General features: G+C 44.6%; 1 protein-coding gene across 4 annotated transcripts in view; it reads right to left on the bottom strand.

The window, feature by feature from the left end:
* Positions 1 to 2,042: 2,042 nt before the first annotated feature.
* Positions 2,043 to 26,533, bottom strand: part of Tmem170b (transmembrane protein 170B) — a 70,110-nt gene continuing 45,619 nt past the window's right edge. The window contains exons 3-4 of one of the 4 annotated variants that reach the window (XM_027948146.2): positions 19,246 to 19,337; positions 2,043 to 2,842 (exon numbers count right to left, since the gene is read on the bottom strand). In XM_027948146.2, the coding sequence (XP_027803947.2) occupies positions 2,813 to 2,842; positions 19,246 to 19,337 (122 nt within the window). In that variant the 3' untranslated portion in view covers positions 2,043 to 2,812. The other 3 variants (XM_027948143.2, XM_071613684.1, XM_027948144.2) reach the window with 3 other exon arrangements.

Raw genomic sequence — 26,533 nt, 5'->3', positions numbered from 1 at the left:
GTAACTAGCTCAGATGCTCACTCCCCAAGTCCATGCCTTGGCCTTCCTCAGATTGGAGTAGGTGGGGTTTCCAGTTATAAAGCATCCCTCAAAATATACCCTGTCAAGGTGAGCCATCCGGGAACAGCCTGTTATGGACTGAATTATATCCCTTCAAATTCTTATGTGGACGCCCTAACCCCCAAGTACCTCAAAACGGGGCTGTATTGGGAGATAGGGTCTTTAAGGAGACTAATCAGGTAAAATCAGGTTATCTGGGTAGACTTTCACCCAGATGGCTGTGTAGGAAGAGAAAATTTGAATACAGACATGTATGGAGGGAGGACCCTGTGGAGATACAGGGAGAAAGACAGCCATCCACAAGTCCAAGAGAGAAGCCTCTGGAGAAACCAACCCGTCCACACCTTGATCTTGGTTTGCCAGCCTCCACAACCATGAGGGAAAACATTTCTGTTGTTTAAAACTCCCAGGCTGTGGCATTTTGTTATAGTAGCCCCTGACACACAGTCAGCCTGCTGAGCGGCATGAAGGGACGGTGTCTGTGCTCCCTGGACCTAACCAAGTAGCTGGCCTAGGGGATACTCGGTGTGGAATAAGAGAGTGACTCAGGATGTCACTGTGACAAATACCTAAGTAAAACAACTTAGAGGACGGAAGCTTTATTTTGGTTCACAGTTTCAGAGGTTTCAGTTCATGGTTGGCTGATGCCAAGGCAGAGGCATCATGGCAGAAGGGTGTGGTAGAAGAAAGCTTCTCAGCTCATGGCAGCCAGGAAGAGAAGAAAGGAGAGAGGAGAGAGGGGGAGAAAGGGGCCAGGGACACGATATAAGCACACCCCCAGTGACCTACCTTCTCCCACCATGCCCCACCTGCCTGCAGTTGCCACCTGGGAGCCATTCAAATTGTTAATCCATTAAATGCAAGAATCCACCGATCAGGTTGGAGCCCTATGAGCCAATCACTTCACAAAGCCCCTTGTCTGAACATCGCTACACCAGGGAGGAGTTCTTCATCACCTGGACCTTTGTGGCATGTTCAGATCCAAATCATAGCAATTCCCCACCTGAAACTGGAAGTCCCCACGGGGTCTCATTCTGCTATGGAGTCTTATAGAGTAGCTGATGAGAATTCTGCTCTGTTCCAAGAAGCTATAAATGCAGGGTAATAGTAACCTGTCAACGATGACAACACGTCTCTGAGAAGAGGGAAAGTGGGGACAGACCCTTTGTGTTTTGCTTTCTTCAGCCTTCATCATATTCGCCTGCAACAGGTTAATGCTTAATTGTTATTTCTTTTTAGAAGATAAATACTGTGGGCGGGGGCCACCAAATCCACGTTTAGTCATTCTGTTTCCCTTCAAAAAATTCTCCTTTCTAGCCCCAGTGGTATTTTATTTCTCTCCACTTCTGCCAGTAGTACTTGTATTAGGGATTTCCAGAGGAACATGGCAGATAACCAATATTGTGTGTGTATGTGTGTGTGTGTGTGTTTTTGTGTGTGTAATTTTAAGACTGATTAATCTGCAGGCCACAATGGCCATTTGCAGGCTGGAGACCTGGAGAAACTAGTAGCTTCTCAGCCCCAGAAGCTGGAAGCTGGAATAAGAGGGAGCAATGATGCAGCCCCACTTGGAGGCTGAAGGCTTATAAGCTGCTGTAGACTCTGTGCAAGTCCGCATTCAAAAGCAAAAGACTCTAGAGTCTGAGGTCCATGGTCAACGACAACAGAAAAAACCACCTGGTCAAGAAGAACGGAGCACAGGCACATGTGTGGGCTTTTCTCTTGCGCTCTGTGCTCCATTTGGCTCCTTACTTACTGGACACTGCTGCCCCCATTCAACAAAGGTCTTCCTTGCTCAGTTTGCTGACCCAGTGCCAATTGTCTCTGGAAACATTCTCACAGACACATCCAGAAGTGTGCTTTACAATCTTCTGGGCATCTCTCAATTCAACCAAGTTGAGAATCATGGTTAAGCATCACAGAACTGACTCGTAGCTAGGGCTCATGACCAATGGGCAAAGAAGTCAATACCATGACACCAATTTTTGCAAAAAGAGCTTTATTATAGGTTGACTGATAAGGAGACGGGAGAAACTCTCAAGTCTGTCTCCCCAATAGACTTATAGCAAACAAATTTAAACATCCGAGAGTAAGGGAGTGTCTTCTGATTAGTTGTAACTGGGCTCTAACTGGAGAGCCTCTAATTCCAGGCTCTCCATTATTTTAGCCTTCAAGGTCATTTTAGGTCAGGTCCTCAACCTGAGAAGCAGCTTGTAGAGCAGATTTTAGAAACAGGGAATTTGCCTTTTAATGACCTGATTTCAGTACTCATGTTCTTCCAGGGCTCAGGCTCCAACCCCTAGAATCATGTTCTTCCTGCTTCTTGAATCTCTAAAACAGTAGCAACCGGTGGCAAAATCCTTCCCGTCTTTCCCTCTGCATGCCTCTCCTATCTCCCCATCTTCAGGCCACCATGATCACAGCCAGCCCACACTTCGGGTGGTGGGAATCCCCAGTCTCCCTGCCTCTGACCTCTTCACTCCTTTGCCTGATGGGTTCTGCTGCCGATTTCCGCTTCTCAGCACTCAAGATCTCTGAGAGATCAAGAATGAGCTAATTTTATACCTGAAAGCCATGGCTGGGAAGTTTGCAGAAGGAGGGAGAGAGGAAAGGCTGATTTTAAAAAAATGTTAGAAGTATCTGCTATACTCGTCTATAGCCATTGCTATGCGAGGGGGGGGGTCCCCTAAGACCAGAAACCCCATTTGCAGGTGCTGCTGTATGATGACCATCAGCCCTCTGTGTCTTCAAGTCATGCATCCTCAAATGCAGATCTAAAATGCTAAAAAAAAAAAAAAAAAAGAATTTCACTTGCATAGGACATGTGAGGACTTTTTTCTTGTCATTATTCCCTAATAAATACAGGATAACAACACTTTACATAGCATTCATATTATATTAGGCATTATGAGTAATCTAGAAAAGATTTAAAGTCAGCATTAACAGCCTGAGATTAATGAGAGGGCATGTATTAGCCACATTTAATATAAGGCCCTTGAGCATCCAAAGATTTTAGTATCCTTGGAGATCCGGGAACCAATCCTCACTGTCAGATACCAAGGGACAACTGTACAAGTAACCAACATCCCCTTAGGTTGTTGAACACAAGAACTTAGCTTCTAGAAAATGCCAGAGTTCATATGAAAGCTATTAATTACAAGCTCGTTTATTTTTGCAAGAATTGTTGTAAGATTTGGTATTGGCGGGGCGGGGGTGTTGCATATGCAGGCCAGAGAGATGTGGAGAAAGAAGATAGCTCTCAGAAACACAAAAGAATAGCCAAGGACTATAATTCCAACCTTTGCCCTGCACGGTTCACTGGCTTGTGGGCTGGAGGAAGGAAAGTGACATCCGGGATTTGGTCCATATGAGATGCTCGACCTCCCCAGCTTCATGCTTCAACAGGCTCAGTGTGGGGCGGAGGCCAGCAAAGCAGAGCAGGAAGAACTGAGCAGGGGAATGTCGAGAGAAGAAACAATCTGGATGTTCTTCTCTAGGCACTAATTACAAAAACCTACCTTCTCACGGGCTGTTTTCTGGTAGATTTTCTGCTTCTATTAATTTTTTAAAACAAATTAATTCATTTGGTTTGGTTAGTCATGGAAAGAGGATTTCCTGAACAACACTGGCACAGTGAAGACACTCTCCTCTGTCCTGGATTTTTTTCCGAGAGGCCGTGCCCATGCATGTGCTTCTGCAGCTAAAGAGTCCTATAATGGCCAGTAGTTGACCCCATCTCTGGACCTGAGAATCACCATGGTTGGTATGAAAAAGTGGTTTGGAATGAAAAAAGGATTGGTGAAAAATAGCAATCATTTTCCTTGTTTAGTTGTTACAAGAACAGGCAGAGGCAAACCATCCCTGGCATGTCCACCCTAACCCCTGCATCCTGGGTTTAGTCCCTCCCTCTGCTCCCCCTGACCTCTGCAATGAAGCTCTGAATGCCCTGTTCTGGGACACCCTCTTTTAAATCCCAAGAACTGTGCCATTAGGGAAGAACGCAGAAAGGCATCTCCAGGTCGATCTGGATTGGATCAAAGGAGGAGGGTACAGAGCTCTTCTGATCAGGACCGATTCAGTTTCCTGATCTGCCAAATGGACACATACTCTGGTTAATGTCTACTGTCTCTTCCAACACCCCGGATCTATGATTTTATATATTTCCTCTGTAAGTATTCCTTAACTATGTTAACAAATATTAGTTTTTTCCAATTGAATACTTATTTTAATCATTTATGGTACCACTCACACAAAGTATATGTACTGGGGACATTGGTATGCTGATAAACGTGGCTTTTTTAGAAGGGGGAAAAATGCCCTAAATGGTAATGTTTACAGATTTTCATGGTGTGAATAGTTCCATGGCCAGTATCAAGCTATGGCCCTACTGTCATTGAACAGGGAATTGGAAAGACAATTGGCTCCCTGGGCCAGCTCAGCCTGGCTCTAACACTACTAGTTGGGTGCCATCAAGCAATATAAAGAGGAGCTGAAATCTGTTTCAATTCCTGCATTTGGGTTTTCTTTTTTCTTCTCTTTGTATTTGTAACAGAAGGACCCATGCTGACAATAGACAGACACATATTCAGAAACAACTTCCAAAGATAGGGAATTACTGCAAAACAAGAAGGACCGGTCATCTGTTTCTTGAATGCACTGGTTAAAGAATAATGGAGATAGTCAGACCTTCCATCAAGTCTCTGCATCACCATAAGCCACTTGACCATCTAATTACCTGTGCACATGTGCTAGGGTAGCAGCCCCATTTCCACCAAATGCTTATTGAGCTGTTTACCAGGAACCCTGCTCAGCCTACAGCCCATGACAAATATTCAATAAATGTTAATCAAATATGAATGTAATTTTCAACAGGATCCAGAATGCCCGCCATTAAGATACTCTATGGTTTCTGTTCTGACAAAGTCAAGCAGATCCAGCAGATCATGGGTCCATTAAGTGGGGAAGGAAAGTAAGATAAACACCATCCTCTCTAAGGAGCCAGACTCATTCTGCCTATGCTCTAGGGCAAGACCAAATTTACCAACAGCAGGGGCTTCTGGGAAGGCTATGAGCACTTTCTTCAGGGAAAGTAACTCTAGTTATTAAAAACCACATTCGGAAACATCGTCCTCTCTGCTGACAGGGCCTTGTGCAAGGTGACCCCGGAGACCCCACAAGAGTGGACTAAGAGCTCATCATGGTGATAGAATCCAGTTTCCTCATCTTTAAAATAAAGACGCCCATGCCCGTTTTGCTGACTTTTTTTGTGCAGATTAAATGAAATGACGTCTGCAGAGGGCCCTGTGCTGTGCTTGGCATGTGGAATTGAGTGGAGAGTCTGAGATGATTATTGTGTTTGTATAATATATGTACATTATATTGTTCATTATATTATATATTATATTTCCTTATTCTTTTGGTTTCAGCCTCCCCCATCCCACTTTTCTGCCTCCTCACTCCTTCATTTGACTGGCTGCTTGTCAAAACACATCTGTAAGCTCTTTGAAAAGCACCACTCTGCCTTCCCCTCTCCAGGGAGTCTGGGAATTGTTCTGTGCTGTGAATTCAAGCAGCTTAACCTGGAGACAATCCATAAACTCTCCCTTAGCTGGTAAGATGTGCTCAAGGGACACGATTGTAGTATTTTGGCCTTGTCGGCTGTGGAAAGGTGGCCCTCTCAAGATGCCCAAGACCTAATCCCAAGGATCTAGGACTAGGTCACTTTAAATGGCAAAGGGGACTTTATCCATGTGATTGAATGGAGAATCCTTAGATAGAGAGGTTATTGAGATTATCCCTAGATGATCCTGGGTTATCGGTGAGTCCACGGCAATCAATACGGTCCAAAGAGGGACAGGGAGGAGAATCAGAATCAGAGACGGGAATGTGAAGAGGGAGGCAGAGGTTGGAGTAGGAGTAACGCAGCCACGAGCCACGGAACACCTGCACCTCTGTACATAGAGAGTACCTGGAGTTAATCCAGTGCATCAGAGAAGATTTGGACTTCTGAGTTGCAAAACTATAACAAATTACTTAAAGCCACTAAGTATGGGATAATTTGCTAAAGGAGCAATAGCAAACCATTACAAAGGCCAATCATGAAAACTGGGTTGTGAGTCCCAAAAAGGAGAAATTCTTTCTCTCTAAACCCTATGTGTAAGAAGGAAAGATAACAGTCTCCCTGGCCTGTGACTGTGTCACTTTCTCAGATAAGATTTTGTTTTATGTGTGTGTGTGTGTGTGTGTATGTTGTGTTTAGAAAAGTTCAGAGCAATCACATTTAATCAGGAAGGTTAAATGAAGAGTTTTTCAAATAAATACTGGAGAAGAATTGGAAAACAATGACCTCAACTGAATTATGGCCTAAATCTTCCAAGAAGGAATGAAAGCTCCAGCTTAGAATGCAGAGGGGTGGGAGGGGAAGGGAGGGGCAGGGGGTTAGCAAGGATGGTGGAATGTGATGGTCATCATTATCCAAAGTACACGTATGAAGACACGAATTGGTGTGAACATACTTTATATACAGAGATATGAAAAATTGTGTTCTATATGTGAGATACGAATTGTGATGCATTCCACTGTCATGTATTTTAAAAATAAAAGCAATAAAAAAAAAAGACATCAGAAACCACTCGGTGAGATAGAACCCCTCCTTGGCAGGGACCTCACCAGGAGGACGGCCTGAGCCTCTCTGATCTCCGCCCTGCCACCATCTGCAAACACCAGAAGGGCAGGGGTCATTGGAGGGAGTCTCATGTGTTCTGCGAAGCTTGAGCAGGTGAGAGAGGTGAAGAGAGCAGAAAGGGAAGCAGAGGGAGCCGCCTTCCACTGGAACCAGGCTCCTGTCTCCTTCGCCTTGTCCCTCTGCATGGGGCCTCTTTTCCCCTCTCTTAATGCAAAATGCATTTCAAACAGAGCAGCTAAAGGCTTAAATGGGAGGAGGCCTTTCAGAGGGCTCCATCCAACACTCTTTCCTTATGCCAGCTTAGAAAGCATTCCCAAAAACGATTATTAAGAATGATTTTACTGTGTTTGTAGATACATAAGCAGACGAGTATTTTGAGTAGGATATAAGTAACATTGGTAATTTTAAGTGAGAGGCATTTAGAAAACTGTCTGGGGACTTCTTTTATCATATGTTTCCAAGGGGTGAAATAAGGGTGATTTTTATTGCTTTTTTCTTCTCTGCTGTGTGTGTGTGTGTGTGTGTGTGTGAGAGAGAGAGAGAGAGAGAGAGAGAGAGAGAGAGAGAAAATTAATCCCATATTTTATTTATTTATTTACTTTTGGAAAATGAATCTTTCCTTTGGGTTGAAAAGTGGTACTATTATCAAACAGAAAACTTCTGATTATAACCAGATTTTTAAAATTAAGTCCTTTCCTCTTTCTTCTTATAACCAAACTGTCCTGGGCCAGTGAATGGCTGATTTACCTCCCAGATGTACCTGTTAGAGTGGCCACTGAGGTGCTCTACTACAGAGCTTCTCAAACTGAAAAGTGCATATGAATCACCCTAGGGTCTTATAACATACAGGTTCTGATATGGTAAGTTTAGGATGGGCCATTTCTCACAAGCCTCTGAGGGGTGCTGATGCAGCTGGTCTTTGAGCTACACTGGGCCCAGGACATTGTTAAACGAGGTATCAAACCATGCTTCCCATGTTACCTTTCCATTACTATAACAAAATACTTGAAATGATCAACTTTAAAAGATAGATATTTACAGAATAGGAGAAAATCTTCACCACACATCAGAGCACTAATCTTCAGGATATGTAAAGAACCCAAAAAACTTAACACCAATAAATAAATAAAGAAAGAAAAATAACCAATCAATAAACGGGCTAAGGAACTGAACAGACACTTCACAGAATATATACAATTGATCAACAAATATATGAAAAATGTTCAACATCTCTAGCAATTAGAGAAATGCAAATAAAAACTACTCTAAGATTTCATCTCATTCCAGTCAGAATGGCAGTTATCAAGAATTCAAGCAATGATAAGTGTTGGAGAGGATGTGGGGGGAAAAGTACACTCATATACTGCTGGTGAGACTACAAATTGGTGCAACCACTGTGGAAAACAGTATGGAGTTTCCTTAGAAAAAGTTGGAACCATCATTTGACCCAGCTATCCCACTCCTCATTTATACACAAAGGACTTAAAATCATCATACCACAGGGACGCAGCCACATCAATGTTTATAGCAGCTCAATTCACAATAGCTAAACTGTGGAATCAACCTAGACGCCCTTCAATAGATGAATGGATAAAGAAACTGTGGTATTCATACACAATGGTATATGTCAGCCTTAAAGAAGAATGAAATTATGGTATTTGCAGGTAAATGGATAGAGTTGGAGATTAACATGCTAAGTGAAGTAAGCCAATCCCAAGACCAAAGGCCAAATGTTTTCTCTGATATGTGGATGGTGATCCATAAGGCGGGTAGGGGGGAGTGGAGGAACTTTGGATTGGGCAGAGGGCACTGAGCGGGGGAGAAGGGGTATGGGGTAGAAAAATGGCGGAATGAGATGGACATCATTACCCTGTGTACATGGATGATTGTACAAATGATGCGACTCTGCATCATGTACAACCAGAGAAATAAAAAGATATGCTCCATTTGTGTACAGTGAGTGGGAAATGCTTTCTGCTGTTGTGTATAAGTAATTAGAACAAATAATAACAAAAAAGTTAAAAAAAAATAAAGCAAATGTATTTACCAGAAAAAAAAAGAGGAAAGGTATATTTTGGTTGACATCTTCAGAGGTTCTAATGCATAACCAATGACCTTGTTGATTTGGGCCTTTGATGAGGCTGCACATCATGGTGGGGAACATGTGGTAGAAAAGCTTTGCTCCACCTCTGCCTCGCCTCATAGTGGCTGGAGAGCAAACAGACAGGAAAGGTCCAGTGTCCCAATATCCCCTTCAAGGGCATGCCTCCAATGATTTAACCTCCTTCCACTAGGTCCCATCTCCTAATGGTTCTAGCTCCCATAGCACATGGGCCTTTGGGGGTAGTCATGATCCAAACAATAGCACCTTCTGACTTAATGATCAGAATATAGAATATAGAAGCCCCACAACAAAGTGAACTTGAAATCAGTAAAGCAGAAGCATCCTAAAGCTAGATCCAAGGTCAGCTCAAGATCACACAGTGAACTCCAAAACCAGGTCATCATGGTCCCAGGGTCATGAAGGCTGAAGGCATGAAGTTCCACTTTGAGGACCAGTGGTTCCAACATTACAAGCACAAATTGTCAAGTTTTTAACATCAAATCCCGGCTTCTTCACTCTTTTTATTTTTTTACCATAAATGGAAAGTCTTCCTTGGGGGAATCCCCAGGGACCCTACACCGGCTCTTGTGGTGGTCACTGCTATTATCAGTGATATTACAGTAAAGGCTCTGATGCCAACCAACTGGAATGTTTGTTCGAAATACCAGGATGTTCAATTCTTTACAATAACCCTTCAACAAGAACCTCTGGTATTTTGAAAGCAACACACTTATTAAAAAATTAAATGCTAGGTGATCAGCCAGAATCCAAGGGCATTTCCCAACCTGCATTGTGCGTGCCAAAACTAACCAAACCACTTGGTTGTGTTTTCCTGTTTTATTCCTGGCACACAAACAATACAAGCACCGTGGTTTCTGCTGTAGATATGGTATCACCCCAAACCAAGACAAAGGATCAAAAACAGGCTTTGTTCTAGGACTCTCTGTTCTGTCGCCAGGGAGTTCTTGTAGAATTTGTACTTTCTAATCCTAAGGGTGTAAGTTGGATTCCTCTAAGTCCCCAGTACACTTGTTCCTGTAACCAAGACTTAAAGAAGGACTTGCCCCACCTCCCCAGAGTTATCTGTACAGTTGCTTCCCTGCATTTCCAGCCATTGAAAGGCATTGTCCGTGGTGGGGACTCAGACCTCAGTGGGGAGATCTCTATATCCATATGCCTCTGGGTTCTTATTAGTCTCGGAAGTTTGTTTTGCAGAAGCAGTTTTTAATAGATTTGAGAAATCATTAGGTACAATCTCTTCAATTCGCCATTCAGGAGCAGCCAGTGCCCCAAATCATCTAGCCAGTTAGTAGCAGAGCCAGAGCCAAACTCCTGATCGTCTGACCCCCCAAACCCCTGCTGAGCCAAGCCCTCAGATCATGGCTGACATGGATGTCTCCCACCCGACACAGAAAGAATGACATTTGAAAACACCCTTTGTAATACCATCTACCCGTAGGGCATGGACATCATCTCCAGCATCACTTATTAAGAACTTATTTAATCAGTATCTGCCTATCCAATAGTCATAAAATGTCACTGGATTCTGGAACTAACTTGGCACCTAATTCTGGGTACTTTTTGCATGCTCCAGCATTTCCTGGGTCATATTTTCCTGATATTTAAAATGGTATTAGTAATAGTCCTGCCTCACACGATTATTAGGAAGTAATTTGGGAGAAGACTTTATTCTAATAGTCCTTGTACCAGTGGATTTGCCATCCATTTGCCACTCCATAGATCACTGGAGGAAGGCTTTAGAAAAATCCTTTAAGCAACCTGGCCTAACTAGACTTCAACTTCCCCACATCTTGATCCTTTCAAGTAAGAGGTTCACAATTAATAAATGCTTCTGGTTTATTTCAAAGGCAGAAGAAAACACAATGCTAGCTTTGGAGGAGCTCAGGTTGCGTACAAGAGAACAAGAAGATGAGCTAATACGTTGAGCACTTAGCTTATGTCAAGCACTGTGCTATCTCACTGATGTACACTCCATTTGAAGTGTACATCTATAATGTACACTCCATTTGAAGCTCATTTTGCAGTCAAGGACAAGTGCACACCTGGAAATTAATTTACCTGAGGTCAGAAATCTATGAAGTGGCAGAGCTGGCCTTCAGAACCCTTTTGAACCAAGCTTATAGACAGAATTCCTTCCATTTTTTGCTTATATCACTCTTTTCTTCCAGGGCCCATCTAGCAAGGAACCTAGCTGCGCAGCTGTCCCATGTGAAATTTTCTCATCATGTACATTTGTTTGGTAGAGGTGCCATAAAAAAGTATTGTGTGGCATCCCTGCCAAGCCTTCCCAAGCCTCAGAGTACAGGCTGCATGGCTAAAAACAACAGAAATTCTTTCCATTCTGGAGAGTGAGGCCTGACCTCAAGGTGTGGGCCGGTTGGTTTCTCCTGAGGCCTCCCTCCTTGGCTAGGAGATGGCATCCTCACACAGTCTTCCCTCTGTGTGTGTGTCTGTCCTCGTTTCCTCTTCTTATGAGGACACCAGTCAGGTTGGATTGGGCCTACCCACGTGCCTTCATTATAACTTAATTACTGTCTTAAAGAAATCTGTCTCCTAGTAGAATCACTTTCTGGAGTACTGGGAGTCCGGACTTAGCATACAAATTTTGGACACAATTTAGCCTGCGATTCTGTGGTGACCATTGCGGGTGTGACTCCTTCTGAATGAGTTGTGAAAGCCAAGAGTCCACAAGTGATGGGCTAAGGAGGGCAGGAGAGGAGGGACATCATCTCTGCCTGGGACGATGCATGCATTTCTCCTGCAGCCCCTCTCCGCGACTCCTCCTGCCCCCTGGGATGATTTCACTCCTTGTCATGCCTTGCGTCAGCCATATTCTCCAGTTAGGGCCTCCTATTAGTTGTCTCTCCTCAAGACCACTACACTCCCCTTCTGTAGACTGGGCTCTGCCCAAAGATGCCAGGGTTTGGGGTGAAGGATACTGTGCACAGCCCTGAGTCCACTTGCCTGAGTCCACAAGTCCCTTCTTAAGAATTTTTTAAATGTTTTTAAAGCACATTTTCTTAGTGTTTCCAAATGGGTTCTTTTTCTAATATGCCCAGAGTCTCTATTTAGGCTCATGAGGTCCTGATGCTGCTCTCCTGTCATCCCTACTTCTTCCAGGACCTTGCTCTAGTGGCCCTACTTCACATCACTGGACTTGGTCTGCCTTCCCAATGCTCCTGACCTCTCACCAATGGCTTTCACAGTACATAAGGCCACTTGTGCTCGTCCCACAGCTCACTCCTACCCCATTCATCTTTTCTTCTCTGTGTTTCCTTTTGGATAATTTTTATTGGTAAGTCCTCAAGTTCACCGATATTTTTCTCCACGGCTTCTAATCTGTCATCCACTGTAATTTTTTCTCCATGTATTTTTTCATGTATAAACAGCTGATTCTGCCTTTTGAACAATATGTAAATTTAGTATTTGGTCTTAATACTTTCATATTTTCTTGTATCTTTTTAAATGTGTGGGTTGTGTTTATAATAGATGCTTTAATATCTTGATTGGCTAGCTTGGTGTGCCAATACGACAAGGTCCTGCCATTCTTTTAACCAGGCAATCTCCTGAGATCATGTATGTAGCTGGGAACTTTGAACAGGCTTGCTTACTGCTTGATACAAAAGCAATGGTTTCCCCAATGTCCGTGCTCCTCAGTTGCAACACAAGCTCACTGACTGAGTGGCATCTAAAGAAATCACAGAGTATTGCTCTGGTGGAGACAACATGCTACCAATGACTGTAATAGAGGCCTTTTCCTCTGACCCGAGAGCCTCATGGCTTCTTCCAGCTTTTATAAAACAGTGACAGACTAACTTATTAGCTTGCATATATGATAAAATCAAGACTCAGGCCCAACACCAATGTAACACAACAGTGAAAATTGAGTAAAAGGCTGGGTGTGGTGGTGCCCTCCTGTAATCCCAGCTGCTCATGAGGCTGAGGCAGGAGGATGGAGAGTTCAAAGCCAGCCTCAGCAACTTAGTGAAGCACTAGGCAACTCAGCAGGACCCTGTCCCTAAATAGAATATAAAAAGGGCTAGAGATGTGACTCAATGGGTAAGTGCCTGGGTTTAATCTGGAGAGAGAGAGAGAGAGAGAGAGAGAGAGAGAGAGAGAGAGAAGAATAAAAATAGTAAAAGTCACCTGATCTTAAAAAAAAAAATAAGTACATGTATACACACTCTCACATTTTGCTTACTTGACATAAATTCTTAAATGTATTCAGAGTAAAATCTGCCTTTAAATAAGATTGCATAAATCAATATGATTTTACAAACATTATACATTGAGTGTACATGCATTTACAGAAAGTAGAGTATGAGGATTTGCTATAAGCCTGCCTATTATACATATTTCGTGTGGTAACTGCCTGAGTTCATTTCATGTTCAAATAGATTTCCAATTACCTACAATTTCTATAAATCCTACAATCCACAGGCTCAAGGTGGAAGACTTGGATCTCAGGCAAAAAATGAATGCGACTTAGCACTGGTCATTTGTTGAACCATAATTTGTCATCTATGTAATTACGCCCCAGTGGAATTTTGCTGGGGACTAGACATTATATTTCTGATGCCCAGATAGATACCTGGGAAGTTAAGAAATCAACAGCCAGGTCAAAGTCATCAAAGGCCAAATTTACCATATGACCTAAAACTGGTATAAAATTCTCTTACCAAGCCTCCTGATAAAATCCAGGTTCTCCATAGCAATCCTGTGATGTCCATATATTTCTATTGGGCTCCCCTTTATTTTCCCACACTCCCTTCCCACATTGCCCCAAACCAGATGTGACACCATCATCCAAGACACCTCTATGAATGACTCTTTAGAGTGTTCCTGTGAAATTTCATCCAGGCAGAGAAATCATTTATTTTTCTTTGTGCATCTTGTCCCCCGTCTTTCCAGGGTCTCACTAGTAATTTTAACACATATCTTCAGCCTGACTAATGTTATAGGTTCTGTTGGCACCCTGTCTATACCTGGGATTCTCTTCTTAGGGGTGTTTCTTTCTGGCCATAGTAACCAGGAGCAGACCACACTAGAAATGGCAGAGAATTAGTATCTCCAGGAGTAACTGACCATCAATAGCAGACAAATGCTCCAGCTTCCCTGTTCTGGTTCTGGGGTAATCTGGGATAACACTGCCTCTTCCCCAGCAGGAAGGAGCTCCATTCCCCACAGGGGTGACACCTTTGTGGCTCATGGCTGATTGACTGTCTTCCCTTCCTCACCTGCTTTTCTTGCTCCCCTCTTGGCTTCAGATATAATCCTTCTGATTGGATTCCTTATCCCAGGGTGCATCTCGGAGGGAATCCAAACAAAAACAACCATTAACATGAAGTTCTATGTAAACGTGCTGTGAACCCTAGTGGACACAAGCTGTCCACATCCATTGCCAAGGCTATTGTGTGTTTCCACAGAAATCTGTGTTTATCACCAGCAGGGCCAGCTATATATTTTGTGGGGCCCAGTGCAAAATGAAAATTGTTTAAAAACAGGGGAAGAAATTAGCATTAAGACATTGTTATGTAAACTGTTTTCCTTTCTTCTATAGTCATTCAACTTGCCAGAATGTTTTTAACTTGTCATTTTAATGTTATTCTAAATAAAAAGAAAAAAATAGAATTTTTAACTGTTGGAGTGAATTTTACCATTTATCTTTATGCTGTGCAAAGTCTTTTTTAAAATGCAAATATAAGGTATTTTATTTGTACACGGAATCACTGAAATTACTTGGTCCATAATTCCAGTTTTGTAGCTTATTTATGCATGTGTAGTTTCATTCTTTTCAGAAGAGTGGAAATATTGCCCCAAACTAACTCAATTCTTTTCATTTCACCCCTGATACTCACACATCCTACCAGCAGTCTGGACCTTTGGCTCAGTGATGAGGAAGGAAAGAGGAAATAGGTAAAGGATTGCAGTTGCCCTCTCTTTTGCTCTTAGTGTAAGTCTTCATTTCCAGAGTTCACCTGATTGATGTTGGGGAAGCAGAAAGGGCATGATGGTGTCCCTGGTCATTGGTGTTTCTTAGAATACCATGGACTTCCTTCTTCATTCAAATTCTGGTTCAAATGGAAGGAGTTCCTCCTTTTCCCTGCCTCACCTCACTTGATGTAGGTTTTCTTTTCTTTTTTTAGTACTGGGGACTGAACCCAGAGGCACTCTACCACTGAGCCATACCCCCAGACGTTTTTGTTTTATTTTGAGACAAGATCTCACTAAGTTACCCAAGTTGGCCTTCAACTTGTACTCCTCCTGCCTTAGCGCCCCACATTGCTGGGATCACAAGCTTGCAACCCCACACCTGTACTGTACATACACTTTCCTTGTATTTGCTTTGAGTAGATTTCTGGGCTCAAGGGGCATCACAAATACTAAACATGAATGTCAGAAAAGATCAGTGGACACGCTTCTTGCATGTAACTACCCAGCTCACACATGTGTCCTGTTGTTCCGTTGGAGTTCAATTATAAGACATAAGTTCAAAGATGACAACTGTGAAGGATTTCAAGGTAGCCACTGCGGAGTGTCAAACTGGTGGGGAGCACTTCTGAGCACGGGGCCTTGCTTAGGTCACACAGAGGACGCTGCTTGGACCACGGAGAGGGCAGTTCAGGCGAACACCATGCAGTGGGACTCACAGTTCTGCACTCAAACCAGGGCAGGTCACTTAACTCTTCAGTTATCAGAATCCCTGTCCGATGAATGTCTTGTACACGACAATTACAAAAGTATTAGTTCTAAATAAAAAAGGAATCCTTCTACCAGGGTGGGAGGGGAGAACTTCAAAGTTCTTGATGATGTTCAAGCAGGTCTTACTTGAGATGGAGAACCAATTTAAAGGACACACCTGCCCCTTTCTTCTGGGTTCCCCTGTTCACACTGGTATCCTTTAGAAAAATGAAAAGGGGAAAAAAAAATTCTGACAGCTTCAGAACATGACAGCCATTAGTTTTTCTGCACTGGAGATGGAGCATAATTCCTTTTACATAAATTCCACAATTATTTTTCTCCTAAGTGCCACTGGCTTTGCAGACATCTCAGTGAATAATTTTTCAGCCTGAAAGCAGGCGATGCCTTTCCTCCGTGGGGGACAGCTCTCTGTCTTTTCCCCTCAGGCCCACTTTGGCTTGCTGTGGCCACTGCAGACGCCACCTGTGACACCGGCTGGTTTCACCCATGTGCCCTGTGCCCGTCTCTGCCTCTGTTTTGAACATTGCTCAAATGTCTGCTGGTCTTCCGTACCAGGCCTTCGGAAGAACACTTGGCCTTTGCCAGTGTGTGTGTGTGTGTGTGTGTGTGTGTGTGTGAGAGAGAGAGAGAGAGAGAGAGAGAGAGAGAGAGAGAGAGAGAGAGAGAGAGACTTCCTAGAAACCAGGGCTGTTTTCTCTTGCCAGGCGCCACAGCGGGCCTTCCTGTGCAGGAGGTCATTTCAATAAGGACTCCAAGAGCTCAGTAAGTGGAGAAAAGAAGGTCATTCCCAGACAGGATGTTGGGAAGACGCCCTGAATGAACCTTGCTGGGCAAGAGACGCCAAGGGGACCAAGAATGCGGGCCAGTCCCCCAGGAAGTTATTCATGTGCCTGTGCTGTATGATAAACAGGCAACCCAAAGCTTTTCCAAACAACTAGAATCACAATGCTCCGAATTCCAGAAACTCCTCAAACAATGACTGGACATTCCTTGTCCCTCATTTGCTTATTTGTGCACCAAGGATTTTCAAAGAAACCAGAAGCGAGGGTTCAGACTTGGGCTTCAGCACAGGAATAGTGTGCGGGGAAGTCGCCAGGCCATGCCCTCCCTCCGTGGTGGACAGCTACCTGCCCCGCCACACCCTTGTGCCAGGGCCTGCTCCAGCCGTGTGCCTACCCCCAACCCCCAGCCACGCAGGCTGATGGCCAGCATGCTCCAGCTTGAGGCCTGGTGGACGGGTCAGACACAGGGAGAAGCTTGGTGATCCACGTCACCCAGAGATGTAAGTGGGTCAGGTTAGAAAGTCCTTCCTGAATGAACAGAAAGACCATCTGGGAAACTAGATATTTCCTGGACAGCCACCTGACCTGAAGGGCAGATCAAGATGTTTTGAGGCACAGATAGTTTCACCAAGTTTTTTGTTTGTTTGTTTTTTGTGGTGCCGGGGATTGAACTCAGGGCCTTGTGCATGCAGGGCAACCACTCTACCACCTGAGCTGTATCCCCAGCAGTTTTTAATTGTAACATATTTGTACATACATACACACATACACACAGTATATGTCTGATTATTCTATAATCATATAATGTATCTAATTATAAAATCATTCTTAATATTATTTCACAAGTAAATATAAATTCAAATATCTATAGACTATCATTCTGCGAGATGATGGATGTGTGTATATATGTGTATATATACATACACATAAATGTATGATATTATATATAAATGTTAGGATATATATATATGTATTATTTATGTATACATGTAGGTGTGTGTGTTTGTATATATATATATACATACATCTCCTAACATTTGTTTACTGGTAACACCCATTCTTAAGAATAGAAACTCTCTCTTGGGCCTGTAATCCCAGTGATTCAGGAGGCTGAAGGCAGGAAAATCACAAGTTCACAGTCATCCTCAGCAATTTAGCAAGGCCCTGAGTAATTTATCAAGACCCTGTCTCAAAATAAAATATAAAAGGGGCTAAGGATGGGGCTCAATGGTTAAGCACCCCCAAGTTCAATGCCCAATACCAAAAAAAAAAAAAAAAAAGAATAGAAACTCTCATTTGTAGTTTTCTCCCTGATGCAGTAAAATAGCAATTGAAAATTTGATTGCAATCCTCCCTCAGCAGCCTCAACTGGGAGCTGGATCCTCTGTTCCTGCTGGGCTTTTTTCCATGGCACTTTAAACATCTAATGTACCTTGCAATTTATCTATTGCTCAATGTTTACAATCCAGCCCCCTCATCTCCCTCTCTCCCTTATAATGTAAATTTAGAAGGTAACCATGTTTCATTACTATTTCCTTATATAATCCAGAACACAGGTGACTAGTACATACTAGATACTCAAAATTATTTTGAAAGAATAAACACATCTGCCTTCATTTCCAAAATTCAAGAACACCACATGGCAGGGTGGTGGGGCTTCAGTGGTAGAGAGGTCCTGAGTTTGATCCCCAGCATCACATTAAAAAAACAAAAATTACCAGATATTTACAGGACACCAACTTCTGGTGAGTATGGACCTAAATTGAAGATTGAGTTGGGATTGACAGGGTACTTTCTGGAAGATAGATGGCTCAAATTCAGACACATAACTAAGTTGTGAAAGAAGAAGTCTCCAGGGGTATTGAACAAATAGAAGACTGTCACAGGACAGACAGGAGACCTTGGAGCATCAGGGACAAAACAGGCAAGAGCCCCTGTACACACCAGGGCGTCTCCACCCTGAGACATCTCTGGGGCCAGACTTCACATGGCAGACAGAGAGCTCTCCAGAATCTTCCCGTGCTCTTGCTTCTCAGGGTTCCGTGCATTTTGCTGTCCATCTCCTCAGGGGCAGGAATTCACACCACATCAAACCTCCTGACGATGCTGGCCTCACGGCTAACAAGAGAGAGGCTCTAGACTTGGACCAAGGAAGGATGGAGGAGAAAGAGGTTAAGGTCAAAACCATGCAGGAAAGCCTGGAGAGAGAGAGAGAGAGAGTCAGGGCAGAGCTGCATAGGTCACCTCTGTTTTAGGAAGGCAAGTGGCCAGTGAGAATCCTTGGGTTCTCTGAATAAGATGGACTTTTGGATGCAGATCTCCATATGTCACAAAGACACGTGCACACGTGAGGATCACTGTTGTCATTGTGGCCAGGGGTGGGACGTGCCACCGTTTGTATTTATCCTTAAGAAATGTATCCTGTCAAGAATGAGAACCACTCCTCATTAAATCAAAACTCCACACCCTCACCAGCTGCAACAAAAGAAGTCAATACAAACCAATTTATAATCAGAGATAGCCTGAAATTAAACCTGGAATAGAATTTGAGGAGGAAGGTCATTTCTGATTTTCAAAGCCAAACCCAGAATGAAGAAGCCCTACTTCCCGTTGGGGGCACTAAGCAGAAGCAGGTAGATGACAAGAGTTTAAAATTTAAACCATTTTGCTTGCAATGGGTGCTGATCACAGCATGTGAACCTGGCACACAGGTGAAGAGGTACTGGGCTGGAATCTGGAGCTAAGGACTTCTGTTTGGCAAAGTTAGCAGGCCAACCCAAAGGCCTTCCTAATAGACATAACAACCTAATTATTACTTTAATCAGAAGGCTGAGGGGTCTTAAAGGGCAGCTTCCTGCCCTTAATTTTTGCATCCAACTGGCTCCACGTACAGCTGACCCATTCTTCACGAAGTTCAGTCCGCTGTCTTGGTTACAAGAGGGCAGGTGGCCAACTGGATCTTCTATGGCACCAGCTCTGTTCCCTGTAAACAAGATGTACTCTAATTAAAGAGGGTGGGTGGAGGAGCCTGCAAAGGGTACAGACTGGGTTGACTCAAAGGTTAACTACCCATTGACATGGAGTCTAAAAGGAGAACTCGACCTTTCCCCAGCCCAGTTTTCATTAGGTGCTTGATCTGCAAGGAACAGAGATACCACGTCAGCTAACACTCAGGGCAGGCCATTGGCCTTGACTGGGTTCATTGAATCTTAGCAAGCTTGCCAAAAAAATCCAAAGGAGTTAGATGAGAGTATGTGCTTTACAAAAAGAGACTTGAATGTAAAATCAATGTACCAGATCCCACTTAAAAAAACAATCACCACATAGCTGCTATTCTGCAGTCTTCCTGCTCAAAAGGTTAGCATGGCTCATTTCCAAGAACCATCTACCCTCCCACCTTGACCCAGCTACACTGCATTAAGCCCAGGGCAGCTCTTGAGAAAAAAATGCCAATTTAAGTAACATGGTTAGTATTTGTGGCTTTGTGTGTGTGTGTAATCTTAGTAAGAAACAAGTTTTTTTTTTTTTTTATGACGATTTTGTTTTACAAATTGCCTTCCTTAGGCTACCTTGCAAAAACTTGAGAGTAGTGGCCTCCCCTGTCTCTGCTGCTCGGTGGTTTCCCTCAACAATGGATTTTGCAGACTGGGTTTCACCCATCTCTACCCAGAGCTCGCTTTCCTGGGAGGCTCAGGTTTTCTTTGCAGATTGTTCCCCGGAGGCCTCTGCTGCTTCCCTGGTCCTGATAGCGTCAAATTCTATTTTCGGCCTCTGCACATGATAACCCTTTTGTTCTCCTGGAGCCCTGGTGCTGACACAGCATCTTTCTGTGTATTTATCTCTGCAGGAATGTGGCTCCAAAGGAAGAAAAGCCAGCCACAGTGCTGTTCCTGGCAGCCCTGTGGGCTGTTTCTGTCTATACCAAGTGTCGGCCCCGGGGAGAACGGTGCAGCCCCAGGCCTCCCAGAAATCAAGCCGACCCCCGTCAGGCACCTGAGTCAGGCTCACAGGGAGCTCACGACAGATACAGTTTTTCCTTTGTTTTCAAACAAATGGTGCCCATAAGTGCCCAGACTTGAGTGAGGAAACAAAACACGAGTGTAACCATCCGGTTTTCTTCCTTTCCCAGGGATCCCAGGGCTCCCCTTGAGCCCCAGCCTTGAAGCAGCCAGGCCAAGGGTAGGAGGTGACCCTTGAGTCCTGACCCTGGACTGGAGGACCCTAAAGGAGACCTGGGTTTGGCTGTTGTCCTTCTGCCCTAGGGTGCCCTGGAGGTGGTGGTTCCGTGCTTAGCTTTGATACAGAAGTCCTGTCTGTGGCTTTCCAGTGGAGAGTTCTTTGTAGTCTGATACATTCTAAGCCCCTCACATAAAGTTCATGCATTGCTTCATAGGATGTTCCAAATGGAAAGTTCTAGAACGGACCCAAATCCATTGCTGTAGGCTCAGAAGCAGAATGGAGTTTTAAACCATTCTATTCTCCCACAGAGTCTTTTACCTACATGTGATAAAACTTTTAAAGCAAGGCAAAGTTTAGGGAATGTAAAGAAGCCAGGGCTTCCTGCCTCTAACCATGACAGAAGTCAAGTGAAGCACCCACAGCACAGCTCCTGAGCCATCTGTCCTCTCCACTCCCCATGTCCCCTCCTGCTCCGCCTTGTCTACTGACTTATATCATCGTGGGGTTACCACTTTTTCCAGGGGACTAAATTTCTCACCTCAAATAAAAACGGTCATGGCTACCCCTGTGAGAAAGCAGTGGTGTTACCCACCCTTACCACTGGGTGGCGTCCTGGAGCTGAGACTTGGACTCATGATTGACAGCTGCACCACAACCTGTCCAACCCCGCAAAAGAGGCTGGGCCTGGCTTCAACTTAGGAGGGCAACTTCTTGGTTTTGCTGTTATTTCTCTACTCTATATGCTGCCATCTTGATCAGTTACAGGTGCTTTGGCCCCGCTCTCCAGGACAGGATCCTCATCCAAATGTCTCTCCACCAACTCCCTGGATGGAGCAGCCAAGACTTTACAAATTTAAGGCCTGGCCACTACTAACAGCCCCAATAGCACCGTGGACAAGCAGACACTCATGGGGACCTGGAGGCTTCTTATGCCTCAGCCTCAGGGAGGCCATCAGGAAATGATTTCAGATTGTTAAAAATGATTTCAGAAGCAAAACCAGATCTCCCATCATCATTTTCTCTTCTGATAAAAGAACTTCTGCTTCTGAGATCCCTCTGTAGAAAGGCCTAGTCTTTGCATGTGACTTTAGAGCAAAGAGACCCCAAGAAGCAGTTCTGTGTGTCATTTCTAAACGGCAGGACTAGCTTCAGGGCCCTGGTCACCTGGTACCAGAAGGGAGGTCACTAGTTACATGGCTGCTGCTGACAGAACTCAACGCGGGTGTCCTCGGAGTTGCTCGATGTTTCAGGGAGCTGAGACGGGTGCAGGATGCAATCCAGCCAGCACTGCCTGCCACAGCGGTCCAGGTTAGGGGAATTCAGGGAACCTGTATCTTAGGCCTGTACCATGCAAGAATTTGTGGCCATCACTAAAGTCATTGCAATGATAAAGATACACCACAAATATCTCTAAGAAAGGATAGAACGTTTAATAATAATAATAATAACAACAACATGTAATTACAGACCCAATAAAGTTCTATGGCAGCACAAAGAAGGAAGAGTTGACTTTTGTTGTGAGGGGGGCATAGAACAACGGTGGGCAGTGGGTTTCTTTACCTCATGAGCATCTACTGAGGAAGGGATTCTTGCTGAACAAACCAAGTGAAAAGTCCTTTAGGGCGGCCCTGGCCCAGGCTACTGGCCCAGATCCTCTCTTGGAGTCTAAAGTAATATAAGAGGAATTTCCTCCATGAGTTTCAGGGTTTGATTAAGGATTTTGAACTACATAGGAGGAACAAGTCCTAGGCAGGACTGACGTCCTCAATGTCAAACAACAAGTCAGTGTGTCCACCGGAAATGCGCCCACTGGAACCAATGGATACCAGTGGGCTGGGAGCTGCCCACCAAGTCCCCACTTCCAGGGGTGCAGCTGTGGGTTCCTTTAGAACCAGCCATCGATGGGGAGGGGGGAGTGGAGTTGTGCTTAGTGATATTACCACTACTTTAGGGCCTGGTTCTTCATAGCTTTTGTTTTTTTAAGACAAACACTGACTTCATTCGAATGGGTATGTCTTGTTTTATCTTAAGTAATAAGGATTCCAAAATCACTGCTAATTTTAAATGAACATAAAGGTTTCAAAAGGAGAACATGGAACCTCCTCGTATCTATTAGGGTGATCATGATTAAAAAAAAAAAAACAGGAGCAAGTGTTGATAAGGATATGGAGGTATTGGAACCTTTGTACTCTGCTGGTCGGAGTGTGAAGTGCTCCCACTGCTATAGAAAGCAGTCTAGAAGTTTCTTTAAAAAACAAAAACAATTACTATATGATCCAACAATTCCATCTCTGGGCATATAGCCCCAAGGATTGGGAGGGGGACTTACAGAGAGACCGGTACACCTGGGTTCAAAGCAGCGTTATCAGAAGAAGGAAGGGAGGGAGGGAGAGGGAAGAGAATGGGGAGTTTGGAAGAGACGAGGTCTAGACTCACCACTGACTTGTTACTCACAGAAGCCACAGATGAGTCAGTAACAGGAAAAACTAATAATAATACAAGAGCATACGCAGAGGAAAGGGATCCTAGACCTGGAGAGGAGGGGCGAGAGATGGGGGACACGAGGACACAGTCAACAGGGTGAGTTCAAGAGCAGGAGAAAAATAAAGGCAGAGAAGTGCCAACAAAATTTGCAAAACAGGAAGCTTCTAGAAGGGGATGCTAAGGAGGGGCAGGAGGATGAGGATCAGGATCCAGAGGCGGTGTTTTGGACTCATTACCAGATGGCCAAGGAGGCAGGAATCAGGATGAGAGAGGAGGAGAACTTTGTGAATGTGGGCCGCGGGGGACTGTCCTTCTAGAAGTTCCGACTTCTGGGAAGGAGAACCGGGATGTGGTGGCAGCTCAAAGGAAGGATGGTGTGTGGACTTCTTTTCCAGGGTAGAAGTTTACAGAGGTGCGACACCATCCAGGAGAGATCCGCTACTCAGACGGCCCCACTTACCATGGCTCTGCTTGGTTTTTGAAATTCACGATGGTGTGAAAGCATCACGCACTCAGCAGAAACTGTGCTGTAGGTTCAAATTGGGTTCTTTCCCTTGGCAAGCAAGGTGCCGTCTGATCCTGTCTCTGGGAAACGGCTGGCCCTCCACAGTGCACGCTGGGGCTCAGCCAGGGTGTTCTGTGGGTCAGGTGTACCAAGTGCATTTCCACCTTATGATATTTTCCATTTGCAGTGGGTGTAACTCCTTTACAAGGTGAGGGGCATCCATACAAGCAAGACAGCACGCAAAGGATGAGACAAGGTCCATGGAAATTGCAAAGGACTCAAGGTCAAAGTCAGAGACAAAGCGGGCATTGGCCTCTAAGAGGAAGTGGAAAACACCGCTCCTTGGAGGCAGGAGAGGCAGCTCTGAGTCTTGCAGGAGTGAAAAGGGTTTGGGAGCCACTTTCAGGTTAAACAGGAAAGACATTACTATAGACAGGAGACCTGGACTTCAGAACTCTTGAAATAACAGCCTGCAGTCCCGGGGGCCTTCAACAGCACAGCCTTGAGCATCTGGGGGAGCCATCTTGTGAACTCAACAAGACTTTCTGGGAAGTGGACTTTGTGTCCATTCCAAGAATTATCCCAAGCAGCAAAGTTGGGCCACTGGATTGTCCCCTGCAGAGATGGCCACAGGCTCCCCATCTCTTCTTAGTGATCTGACAGACCTCCCCTGTCCAGCATTCAACCCTACTGCCCTGCCCGCATCCAGCCATGGGGTCATGACCCTGGCGTGGTTGGAGGCAGCCTGATGGAAAGGAAGAGCAGGAAATTCCCTACAGGGCGGGGATAATTGAGGATGTGCTGAAAATCGGTTGCTGCTTCAATTGCTTATTTCACCATTAAGAGATCTGCCCTGAAACCAAGATGGAAGAAGTGGTAACCAGGTGCGTGATGGGGTGATAGGCTAGCTTCACGGTAGTAATCATTTCACACTGTGTCTGTGCGTTGAAATTGTAGGTTGAACACCTTAAACATATATAATTTCTATTTGCCAATCACACCTCAGTAATAATCGGGGCGGAAGGTAATCAAAAGGGGGAGAGTAACACAGTAAGGGAGGTTGGCTGACCCAGTCGTCGGTGGATTTCCTCCACACTACGCTTATTCCTAAAAATTCAACCCCTGTCAGCTAAGCCAGGGAATGGGAGCCGTGGACGATCCTTGGAACAGGTCATTTTGGAAAACAGAAAAAACACACTGGTGCACTATGAATTTCCAGCTACAAGACCCGGGGTATTTGGGATTTTAGGGTAGAAATGAAAAAAAAAATAATTGAGATGAAGCCTACAAAAAAGAGGAGGTAGAAAGAAACCCAAGCAACCAGACCCTGCCCTCTCCAGGACGTCACTTGCAGTTGACTCGGTTTGGGGGACAATAGACTATGTTGAGAAAGGATCTACCGTCAGGGAATGTTGCAGAACACAGAATAGAATCAGCTCTGGGTTTTTTTCTGGCAGAGCACTCTGCCCAGGTGGGATGGAACAAAGTTCGAGTTCTAGAAGGTGAGAGGAGAGCTAAGAGGGAAAGAGAGATGCGAATAGGGGGGAAAAGAGGAAGGAAAGGAGGGGGAAGGAGGAAGGAATGGGAGGGAGCTGTGGGGAACTATTTGGGGAATCCAGAAATGGCTCCCCAGACACGTTCCAACTGGTGGGGACTTGGTTACCCAAGAGCAAGTCCCCATAACATCAGTTCAGAGAGACCAGTGGGGGGCACCGAGGCCCCCCAAAACGTACAACACGGGCTTGGGTTATCCTAACCTCTGTCCTGCTCCCCCTCCTGCCTCTCTTCCAAATATTAGTCACAACATTCTTTTGACCATTTTTCCTTTTAAAGGAGATGCTACTCTTACGGAAAGGTCAACCAGCTAAAAATGTGTTGCTCGGATTTTCCATGGGCTTTTCTGCCTGAATTCTTTGCTTCCAGTCTTGCCCGGAAGAAATGAGGGAAGCATTTTTCCACCTGCAGGGATTCATTTTCCAGACAGCAGTGCCAATGTTTGTCTTCTTTGCCTTACCCCCTTTGGTCTTATCAGTGACTTTCAGAAGACCCAAAAGAGTGATTTTATTTTTAAAGGAAGAGTCAAGCATTTCTTTGAGATTTGAAGTTAAAGAGTCCAAGTTCTTTTTTAGTAACTCCCCTTATGATAGCAAGGCCAAGCACTGTGGCATGTGTGTTATTGGAATGACTCTCCCTTGGGCAGGATCCCCCAGGCTCAGTAGAGCACCCGACTGCCAACGGATAGGCCTGGAGGATCTCCACCGTACCTGCAGGGTCCTTTGAGGGGTGTCCCAAAACGGTGCCTGGAATTTCTACTTGGCAAATCACTAAGCTGGGTTAAGACATGGAAGATTCCTACTCAGTGTTGTCTTCCAGGAATATCCCTTCCTCTATCAGGCAAAAAATACCCAAGATAAAGAAACTTAACAAGAGGAAAGGTGCATGTGTTTTGGCTCATGTTTTCAGGGGATTCAGCCCATGGGTACTTGGTCCAGTTGCCTTGGGACCTGTGGCAGCATAGACATCATGGCAGGGTGCACACTGTGGAGAAGGCCACTCACCTCTAGGCATCCCTGAAGCAAAGAGAGAGACAGGAAAGGGTAAGAGCTACCCTTCAAGGACATGCCCCGCCCCCAAAGACCTAACTTCCTCCCACCAGGCTCCACCCCTTACAGGTTCTACCACCTCCCAGTAGTGCCACAGGCCCGAGACCAGGCTTTAACACATGGACCTTTGAAAGACATTCCAGGTCCAAACTATCGCACAGCTCAGAGTTTACATGCTCAAGAGAATGATTCTGTCTTCTAGATTCTCAAAGCAACTGACCCCTGCTGCTCTTTCAGTACTTATTTATTTATTTGCATGCCTATCTTTCCATGGCGCATCCTTCTTCCCGTTGGATTCTTAAGTACCTCCAGGCCTTGATCAGTCTTATTATCTCTGTTAAAATCAACATTAGAACCTAAAGTGTACTATTAAAGAAAAAAATTATCATAACATTTGCTAAAATGGCC

The sequence above is a fragment of the Marmota flaviventris genome, chromosome 6 (genome assembly GCF_047511675.1).
Source record: "Marmota flaviventris isolate mMarFla1 chromosome 6, mMarFla1.hap1, whole genome shotgun sequence".
Taxonomy (NCBI): Eukaryota; Metazoa; Chordata; class Mammalia; order Rodentia; family Sciuridae; genus Marmota; species Marmota flaviventris.
Note: the sequence above shows the minus strand (reverse complement) of the source record. Positions and strands in the feature narration are given on the sequence as shown.